General features: G+C 39.0%; 1 protein-coding gene and 1 long non-coding RNA gene across 5 annotated transcripts in view; both read right to left on the bottom strand.

Annotated features, from left to right (window-relative positions):
• LOC115945674 (uncharacterized) overlaps positions 1–2,914 on the bottom strand; it is a 41,940-nt gene extending 39,026 nt beyond the window's left edge. For all 4 annotated transcript variants that reach the window (XR_004079953.2, XR_004549619.1, XR_004079955.1 and 1 more), the window contains exons 1-2: positions 2,207–2,914; positions 1,855–1,982 (exon numbers count right to left, since the gene is read on the bottom strand). This is a non-coding gene — a long non-coding RNA (uncharacterized lncRNA). The remainder of the gene's footprint in view (positions 1–1,854; positions 1,983–2,206) is intronic.
• A 2,040-nt stretch (positions 2,915–4,954) lies between these two features.
• Positions 4,955–10,904, bottom strand: part of USP53 (ubiquitin specific peptidase 53) — a 40,734-nt gene continuing 34,784 nt past the window's right edge. The window contains 3 exon segments of the mRNA XM_031044725.2: positions 4,955–7,910; positions 7,913–8,760; positions 9,207–9,306. Of these exon segments, the coding sequence (XP_030900585.1) occupies positions 7,777–7,910; positions 7,913–8,760; positions 9,207–9,306 (1,082 nt within the window). The 3' untranslated portion in view covers positions 4,955–7,776.

Genomic DNA, 10,904 nt, shown 5'->3' with positions numbered 1-10,904 from the left:
AATACCTTCCTCTAATCAACAGGAATAATATAAAGCATGTACTGATGATATACTGGTATCTAACAGAAAGTAATTTCATTGTGTTTGTTTCAAAAAATATTACCATGCTTTTAAACACAGAGATTTTCAGTTGTTATCAGGGGTTCAAATAATTCTGTGTCAGGAAGAGAATTAGCAGGATCTGCGCAAGTTTCTTTTAGGGCATGAACAAAAATATTGAAAAGATCTTAACAAGATAAGGAATGATTTCAAACTAGGCTGACTCCAAACATTAGTGTTCCTGACAGGTGACAAATAAGCACCATGTTCTGCTCATGCTGTTCAGTCTGTGTTATTTTCAACCCAGCCTCGCACCCCTTGAGTTTCACTGTTTCCTCAGGGCTGCAGTAAAAGTGTTTCTTGAGGGTCAGCGCTAGTTACATCTGCTGTGTCCCTCTAACGATGCCTCCCAATGGTCAGCTAGTCCTGTCCCCATGTCTAAAGGGCAGTCTGCCTCCTGGTTCTGGACCCCTTCTGATGCCTCAGCAAGCCAAATCTGTGTGCTGCCAGCACTCTTGTCCTTCAGCAGACAAGCAAGCCCTGAAAGGCTAATTCATGTAAGGTTTTTTGCCAAAAAGTCACAATACCACATGGGCCTTAGGACAGCCCTGAGGCCTAAACTAAGATTCACATGCAACCATATTTGTCATTATGCTTTTAGTGGGTTTATAAAATACCTCACAAAATTTACTCCCCTGTTTTCTCTGCTCTCTTTAACTAACTTCTTTTGCTGGCCATAAGTGAATAAAAAATAATCAGCGCTTTCCTTGAGATATTTTTGTAACTGAATCCTCTTAGCCTGCGTTTTTCCGGTCTTCAGCGTCTCACAGCTCCCTCTACTGCCAAAATGCTCTCATGACGCTAATAGTACTCGAGTTAGGAGTAGGACAGATGACCGTTGTTTTATGAATTTGGATTTCCTCTCCCAGATATTGATTGTATGAAATTTCCAGCGTACATTTTTTCTTACATAATCACCTTTCAGTGGTAGATCTAGACACATATCACAATGAAGGGTACTATTTTAAAAAGTCCTTCAAGTACAAAGAGATGTAAATCTGAAAAGCAAAGGTATTAAAAACTAGAAAAAAAAAACCAAAACCAACATCCTATAATCTGGATTTTGTTTAGATACTAAAGCCTTTCAAAGGGAGATGGACAAAGAAGAATGGCTTGCAGTACACTGTGTGACAGTTATGTGCTGTGAAAAAGCAGACTAAACTATAAGAAGCCCAAATCATTCAAATGCTGTTACAGAATTTGACCTTTGTAAGCATTTGCATGTCATCACTGCTTCTAAATTGCATACAAGTATATTAGCAATTAATTATTTCAATGACTTCAGGAAATTGGAGAATGAGAGTTTATTTCTGTTTGAGGCTTTACTGGCTGGAATTAAAACTGCATTAAGTTTCTGAATCCATTCCCTCCTCCTTCCCTGAGGATATTTATCAAGGCCTGCTATTAATGCACTTATCTCTGCAACACCCAAAGCACTAACGCCTTGATGCATGGTTATTTTGATCTAGGTTATCAGATCTGTTGACTGATTGGCTCCCATAATCAGTAGGGTATTTTGTTCGAGAAGTATTTGAGAGATTAATTTAGCTCATTCTGGACTTCATACAAGACTACAAACTGAAAAGTGAACTGGTATTTACTAGAAACAAGATACAGTAAAAGTATGTTACAACTCCAAATACCGCAGACATGCCTCTCCAAGAAACCGTATCATAAAGAACTTGTGAAATTTCCGCACAAGCCCCGGTACAGCTTCACAAAACAAAACGAACACGGTCTGACAGGACTGCCCACCTGCTTTTCTCCACACGTCTACCCCGGCCGAGAGCCCTGTCAGGGAGCGGCAACCAGTGGTACACAAGTACTACCGCAGAAGCGTCAGTCACCAACTCAGCCCCAACAGGCAGCGCTTGTCCCAGAACCTGCAAGAGAAGCAGCGGTTCCCTCCATGTCTGGTGCTTTTACCATATGACCCCGCCCGTTCACCGCCATTAGCCACTCAGCAGTGAGGGGGAAGTACCCATCGCGGCGGCAACTAACAGGACAACAGCGAGGGAAGGAGAGCAGCCGTGCTAGCAGAAAGAGGCAAAACACCAACATGCCCCAGGGTCGCAACAAGAACAACGACAAAGAAACCGCCACACACACGGCATCGACCGATCGCCCTCCGCTCTTCGCCCTCCACAGCACGTAAGCGCCGAGCGGCTCGAGACAGCAAAGGCGGTGCCGGCGTGCGTTGACTACAGGGCGTGACGGCAATACGTGCGCTTTGTTCCCATTGGCTTCCTACCCGGAAGTACAGCTGGTGCCTGCGCGGTGAGTATCGCCGTCATGCGAGGCAACCCTCCGAGGCATGGAGACGGAGGTGAGGCGGCGGGAGCAGCAGGACGCGGCGGACTATGGCGGCCGGGTGCAGGCGATGTCGCTGTCGGGGCAGTCCTACTGGCTGGACTTGTGGCTTTTCCTTCTCTTCGACCTGGCGCTCTTTGTGGTCATCTACTTGCTGCCCTGAGGATACTGGGCCCAGGTCAGCCGCCGCCGGGCAGTGGGTGCGTCTGGTCGGGTTCCCGGGCGGCTCGCAGCAGGGCGCGGAGCTCCCGGTCCGTCGCGGGCTTCACCCTAATCTTTAGGACGAGCTGTAGCGAGCAGGTGCTGCGCTGGGGAGCCGGTTCGTGGCGGGAGGAGGAGGAGGAAGAGGCGGAAGAGGGCCGGCGGGCGGCCAGGGTGTGACCGGCGGCCGGGGAGCTGCAGCTGTCAGCAGCTGGACGGTCCGAGTGTCGCCGAAGCCCCCACGGGTGAAGATATCGCTGGTAGTTGGGGAGTGGCTCCTGGGAGCAGCCTTTTGTGTCCCTGCCCAGCCTCAAAAGGCCTGGAGAGCACAAATACCCCGAAAGAAACATAAAACTAATTTCAAAAGAGCAGGTTGGGTTTTTCTTGTTTGTGCGAATACAAAAAAAAAAAAAAAGAAAAAAAAGAGTATCAGGTGTTGGATCGGGTTGTGTGCTTGATGCTTTTCTCATGTTTGCTGTATCTTTGAAAGGAGTTGTGTAGTACTGCAAAAGTAACCTGGGCTTTTCTGTTTCCTGTAGAGCCACTGTTTATCACAGGATGCACCTTAAGAAACCAGGAGAGGAAGAGGAGGCCTATGTGTGCACTATGAACAGCAGGGAACACTATTCCACTTGAATGCAGGAAGCATATATATTACATACATACATTATGTATATCTGTATTGTATTGTAATGTACATCATTACAATATCTGTGGCTGTATCCCAAGTATTACAGTTCATGTGTTTACCTGTATCCTGTTTCTGTGTTCTGAACTCTTAAAGGTTATGTATGACAGCCTGACTATACTTTTGTAATTAGTATCTAAAGGTTTGTTAAGCAGAGATGTATTAATATCCATGCTGTTTGAATAAAATCAACCCAAAGGACAGACTGTAGAATGGCTGAGAATAAAATCCAGCTCTAACAGCTTCAGTTTGTGGAACTCAGACCCTTTCCCTTGGTGGAAGAACCTTACCCAGCTGGTTTACTTTCAGAAAGTTAATCATAAGGGTTTGATATTATGTTTCTACTGCAGCAGTTACTCTGCCTTCTGAAATATGCTAATGTTTAACAGCAGTAGCAGCCTACTGTACTCACTAATTAAAGTAAACCAGGTTCTGATTTCCTTTGAAATAAAGAGTGAAAGAGCAACCTTCTGTCAGCAGCCTTCTTGAATAGCTGGCAGGTGATATGCCAAGTACCCTTTTCCATACACCATCGGTGGATGACTTTAAGTGGACAGGGGTTTCAACTTTCAGATGCACATCAAAATTTCCTATTTCACTAAGAGGGACTTTCAAAACTGTGTTAAATTAAGGAGTATCTCATATTCTCCAGTAGAAGAAAAGGAAGGTAAACACATGGAGCAGGCTTTATACCTCATCAGGTTTTAGGGAAGACAGTCTTCAGCTATGGATGAAGGAGGGGGTACAGTTTTCTTTAGTATTTGTCCCTTGTGAATACTGGTTTCTAACTGTGAAAAGTACAATTCATAGTTATTGGGTGTTTTTCACAAATAATTATAAAAAACAAGTAGATTTCAGGACTTTGACATTTCGACATTTCAATGTCCGTACAGATGCTAGCATTTATGATCTTGACTGCTGGGACCTTGGCTCATGGTGTGGAAGAGTGCTGAACTGCAACTGCATTCTCACCAACAGAAAAATAGGTTTTACTGTTAGCTCACTTTTTTCTCCCCCCACTCCTTTTCCCTAACATAATTTCACCAGGGAAATCCCAAGGGAATAATGTAACAGGGAAATACTGTCACTCCATTTCTCTTCTGGTAAGGAAGACAGGTGTGTAAGTCTAAATGTCCTTTAGAAAACTAAATTATTAGGAGATATATGAAAATTTAACTTTCTCCTTCAGCCAGATCTGGCATACAAGGTTTTACTTAAACTTAAAGCTAATGAAGTGCAGGCTGTGTGGTGCCTTGGGCTCAAGCTATTTTATGTGCTCCTGAAGAATGTGAATATATACATCAAGGTAAATTTCACTTATCCATAATAAAGCATAAGGTAGCAAAACAGCTTGTGTAACTAATCAATCAGTTGTTACCCAAGGCTGTGGGATTATGGAATTAAGATTGCCCTATGCATTTCATAGATATAAACCTATTTAGCTTTCTAAAGAAATATTTGAGAAGTTGAATTTTACTGTTTGAAAAAAATGTAACTGAACCATCATCTCTGGAAGACTTTGGACCATTGGTAGCAGTATCAATCTGCCAGTATTTAAAAATGTAGCTCTGGAAAGCTATCTTCCCAGTTTTTCAGGGTTTTTGTTTGGTTAGTTTTTTTTTTAAATGTGGGATACAAAAGAAACAGGAGAGAAAGGTACTTTAAATTTTTATCTGATAGTTCGGATAAACAGGACTTTGCAAGAAAATAATCTAAAGACCGAAAAAATATATCAATTACAAGACTTCTTAATGTCTTTACTGTTACAAAAATTGTGTAGGCTCTTACACAAATCTAGAGCCGGAAGGGAACATTTATAAAAAAAATAAACAGGCACCCTAGGAAAGTTAAAACAAGTTATCACATATTAGTTACCAACTATTAAGTACATACATACATGGAGTGCAGAGTCAAATATAAAACCAAAGGTGCCTCAATTAGCTGTCTATTTAATTAAATACCTGGTAAACATGGGTCACATATAAAGTTGTCTGGTAAGATCACTTCAAGCAAAGCAAGGAGAATGGAAATACACCTATGTCACTACAGCTACTTTAAAAAGATGTTTACCAGTTGTGCTTACTGGAAGCCAAATCCATTGGTATTGGTAATAGGCATTCATATTGCTCATTGTACACAAGTATGAACATTGCTATGCATGTTTAAAAATAAGTGTCCTAATATCATTCACAGTTGTTGCTGTGCTATTCATACATAAAAATACTATAATTCAAATTAAAGATTTTTTCAAAACATTTTACAAATTTTACATTATTTATAAATGCCAGTAATATTTATTTTTACACAAGTATCAGAGGGCAGTTTTACTTAACTGCCTATGTATAGTATGTAACATTGCTAGATGAACTAGAAAAGTTTAATCTACAGGTTTTGAAATAGCTCAAAAATACTACAATTAGGGATCTTCCATGTTGATACATTTTCAGGGTTCTTGTTCTGTATTCAACTGATTTTCTTATAAAAGGATACTTTTTTAAAGTTTTTTTTGTTTTTTTTTTTTACAGTTCACCAGCAGCCATACATACACACGCATAATTATTTGCACTACAAGTCCTAGATCTCCCCACAACCCCTCCCCAAAGTGCTATGATTGACCAAGATAGAAATAAGATTAATCTGAGATTATGTTGCATATATTATGTTCCAGTTCTACTGAAAGTTACATGTAGTTTAAAAAAGAAAAAACAACCCAAAACAAACAAACAAAAAAAAACAACCCTAACCCTGACCTTGACAAAGAACAACCAAAACTATTGTTCACATGTCTACCCTGGACAATTGTGCTAAACAATTGCTAACATTTGGTTGAAGCAGTAAAACTCATATAAGGTATATAAGGTTTATAAATGTAAAAAAGCTTTTCTAACTGCAAGTATAAGCAAGAGTTTCTTATGCATATTTAACTTGCATTATTTTCATAATAAAAAGGCATTGATGTTCACATGTAAACAGCAGCACCCAAAGTTAACACTAATGTGAAATGGCAAAATTTAGTCTTTTTGGATTGTGTTAGTCTTTGCTGACATTAAATTACATATTGTTCAGTGTTACAAGACTGAAACAGAACTCTAAGGCCCTCCCTCTGACATCACAACACACAGCAGGTAATTCTGAAGAGCCAAGGGCTGCTGCTTTCTTCCCCAGCTGTCACTAGGCCACGTGCTGGGCCTCACAACAATTGTGTAGTTCTGTGCACCAATTTAACTAATCAAAGAAAAGCCAAATCCTTCACTTTTGTTACTGAAGTAAGTCAGGTTAAGAAAAGACATAAAAAATGCCAGAGCTGCCAAAACTGCAGGGCAGAGTGCTAGAGCAGATGAAGAGAGGAACCTCCGCTTTTCTAGCCCCCTCAGTCACTGCAACCTAAATGGCTGCAGGTTCAGACAGCCTGATCTGCCAGTACAGAATATACATGTGTGTGGGAGTGCTCTGCATAGGAAAAAGCATCAGTAAAATCAAGTGTCTGACCTCCATTAAACATTGCTTGAAATGTCAAGCTGAAAAGAGAGAGGAAGTTGAATAAATAGCAGCATTGACTTTGCATGCAATAGTAGAATAAATCAGAACTGAACATAACTAGCAAATATATCTAAAACCTTACAAAATTAAACTTTTCATACTTGCATGGTAACTGTATTTTAAAATTAGCGTCCTATTCTGCTATATCAGTTTGTAGTTTATGTGGTTATATTTAATTTTAATAAGTTAAAGTATATATAGCTTATAGGATGAACAAATTTGATAAATATGTTTTAAAATGTACACTAACACTGAGCAGATGTATTAACAGGACATGCTATTTCTGCAGTTTCCTTGAATTCCCTTTGAAAAAATCTTACTTAACACTTGCAAAACAGAACAACCGTTTCTAAAGAATTGTTAAGGCTTTTCAAATAAAAACTTTGAAATTATCTGGGTAAACCTGTATTAAAGACACTTGAAGGTTTGTGAAAGCACATACTCTCAGAGAAGTCAGCTGAAAAAGCCCCATGTCACCTTCTACTATCTATCAGGACAAATGCTGCTCGACTATACATTTACTTCATTATATATGGTAGCATGTTTATCCGTTTTTTTAGTCTATGCATGTAGTGACCACAGTCCAAATGAACATTTTTTAAATTGCAACTTAATAAATTTTGTTACAAAAAGGTAACATCTACTTGATTCCACTGCTGTATAATGCATACGCTCAAAGGGACTGTTTTTAGTATAAAGCATAAAAGACAAGCTGAGTAACATAGGCAAGCATTAAGGCAACCAGAGTAACAGATCTAAGAACCCTAAGTTTAGCACCTCTCCTCCTCTGTTCACCTCTATTTGCATATTCACTTAGACAGTCATGACTCCAAAGTACAGTAAACTTGGTACATAGTTATCACAGACTCTCAATGTCTGTGCCCATTTACAGCCTACATGAAATAGCAAAGTCAGATCCAGATATTCTTTTCTTAAAACTATCTACTGCAGTGTACGCCTTCTACATTTGCCTTGTACCGTTGCTCAGATGTGGAATGCCTGGGCTCAAGAGCAGCATGGTATGTAGCATTCAGTTCTACTCCAGTTGATGGGAGATGCTTTTCTTTGTGAAGCTTCCACTATCTGTAAAATACAGCTTGGGTCTCTGATGATATTTCATCCTGTATGTGTCAGTCATACAACTATCTACTGAAAAATAAGTCGTTAGGGATACACTGTCATTTCCATCCACACAGCCAGCACTTGGTCCTGTATGATGAGATCCTGTTTTTAAAAAGTTTTCTGACACAGTCCAAAAATCATTAACTGATAAACGAGGTGGAGAATCTGGCTTATGAACAAACAGTTCATTCCCCTGCAATGGCTCTTTAAGCCTTTGTTCGTTTGTAAATATGCTTGCTTCTGATCCAGATTTTAAAGGTGTATCCATTTGCCTCAATGGATTGTTTTGCAGCACCTCTGTCGACTTTGTATTGGCTGCCAAGTTATTTTCTGATACTAGAAAAGTATTCAGAGCATACTTCTTTGGCGGTAAAGGAGGAGGAAGATTCTGGTACACTGCTTCAGGCACCCAAAGAGCGTCCACCCTTCGGAGTGGGTGCCCAGCATACTCACTGTGAGGGGGAAACACCATGGGACTTTCTGACAGGTTCTGTGGCACACAAGGTGACAACCCCACCTTGGGACCAAACATTCTTATGTGATGAGGCTGTGGCTGGGAAGAGCAGTGAAAGTCGTTGCTCATCAGCTTCCTTTCACAGACATTTTCTGTACAGGGGTGGGATATGCCACCTGCACAATATACTGGCATGCTGACCTTCTCTAACTTGTCTGGACTAAGCCACTCTGAAGAATTTTGTTCAGTTGACTTGTTTCTGCTTTCTGACTTAACAACGTCTTTAAGAATTGGCTGTGGAGCTGACGATGGAAAAAGTTTCCTATTGGTCTCAGGCATTTCAACTCTAAAATAGAAAAAACACACAAGATATAAGTATCCCTAAAAACATATGAAAGAGCTCCTATAACCCAAGGATTTTTTTTTTTTTTCAAAGATAGCCTTGGTAACACTGCTTACATATTCTATCTGACTAGAAAACTGGAATCCGCTTAACATACAGCCATTTGACTAAAAGTTGTATTAAAACACTCCAAAGGTTCTTTCATTTGAAATGTAAAGTGCCCCAGAAAATGTTTACAAGAGCATCAATATCTGTAAGGCAAGAAAAATTCTTTCCACATTTAGGTTTACGTCAAAAATGACCTCTTTCTTCAAAACATCTCTGATTCAGATTGATACATACATCCACTTTTCAAATATTTCAAAACATTTGAATGCTTAATACTGATTACTATCACATAACAGAATTCTTAAACTGTTACACAGTAAATTAATGTCAGTATTAGTTACCTCTTTACTGGAGGACTGGGCACCTGCAGATATAATTGTGTTGGAGAATTAACGTGAGGTCTGTTGTTAACTTCTGAATTTACCTGGTCTTTCTTCAAGTCTGGGGGTAGAAAAAGATTCATTCAAAATCAGCAGAAATACAGAAATACAGAAATCCTTCTTTGTAATTCCTCAGATGTCACAAAAGCAAAACACAAAGTAACAGGACAATTAATTCCTTTCAAGAGTTGACATTGGTCAAAATAACCATTTTGAAGACAATCTGTCAATAGAAGGTCAAATTTTACATTCATCCAAAATAATCTGAAGGAAATTTGTTGTTTTTTTGTGGTTTTTCATTGGTTTTTTGTTTTTTTGTGGTTTTTTTATCAGAATATAGGCAATTACCACAATTTAGAGCCCTGTATTCATGTTTCCAAGATCATCTTAACATTTCATATAATTAAAAGCAGAATTTGAAAAGCAGCTTTTTATGAAAGCATGTTTATTCAACCATCCAAAGTAATTTAAATTACAAAATAAAAACTATTTACTATTCTGAAATTTCACATCAATTATAATTAAATGGAATTAATACCACAGGGATTAGGGGGTGGGGTTTTTTTTTGTTGTCGTTTGTGGGTTGGGTTTGTGCTTGGGTTTTGCTGGGTTTTTTTTTTGTTTATTTATTGAATAAATGCATTCTCTGAAACCAATTAAAACCAAACTACAGCAAACTGTAAAGTTCAGAGAGATGCTGAGCTGACAGCACACTCAGTCGTGTGCTCTAAACACACAGTATGATTGTGCCTGGGCCAGCACTATTACATTCACATTACAGAAGCTCCTTTTATTCATAGACAAAGAATCATTCTTTAAAAACACACAACTTCTGAACAATGCAGATTCTAGTTAACAGTAAATAAAAGAAAGCACTGAAGTATCAATGTCGACAACACATAGAATAAAACACTCTCTTGGCAAGTGACAAGCAATAGTCTATTTGGAGACAAATCTTGCAAGTCTTCCTAATGCAATGACTGAGTGTTTATAATGAGCCACCTGCTCTGAAGCTATTCAGAGAAGTCTTATTTTATGTATACCTACACTAGATTCAGATAACTACTTAGCCTATTTCAAAAAACAGAAAATAAAAAAGGCAGCATGCATTGCCCAATTTCTAGTAGAATAATCATGTATTCAGTATTTAGACAGTTTCTAATGGGCTAACTACACGGTTCCACACTGTCATCAACATGACCTAAATTTTGTACCTATTCTTAAATAATGTAATCTTAGGAAGATCAAATATTTTAATTTACTTATTTCCTCAAGTTTAAATAAAGTCTTTTAACTTTTGACTCATGAACTTACAAGTCAAAACCCCAACAACAGAAAATAACTAAACTAAAAACTCTGGGTGATGCTGCTGGGCAATACTTGCTTTGAGGATCGGTATCTACCCTATCTTTAATTGACGAAATACCAAAGATATTAAATCTTCAACAAACAAGACAGGCTGTAGAGGCTAACACAGCACATAGCATGAAAGACAAAGCCCCCACATGGCTTTCCTTTGAGCCTTTAAATGAGGAGGGAAAAAAAAAAAAAAAGTTAAAAAATCTTGCTATCCCAGCACGATAAACAATACCACAACCTTAGAAAGAATACTTAGGGGAAAATATTGTTACTGAATGAGCCTGTGTGAAATTGGCAAGG

This window comes from Melopsittacus undulatus, chromosome 5 (genome assembly GCF_012275295.1).
Source record: "Melopsittacus undulatus isolate bMelUnd1 chromosome 5, bMelUnd1.mat.Z, whole genome shotgun sequence".
Classification (NCBI taxonomy): Eukaryota; Metazoa; Chordata; class Aves; order Psittaciformes; family Psittaculidae; genus Melopsittacus; species Melopsittacus undulatus.
This window is presented reverse-complemented; position numbering and strand designations above follow the sequence as displayed.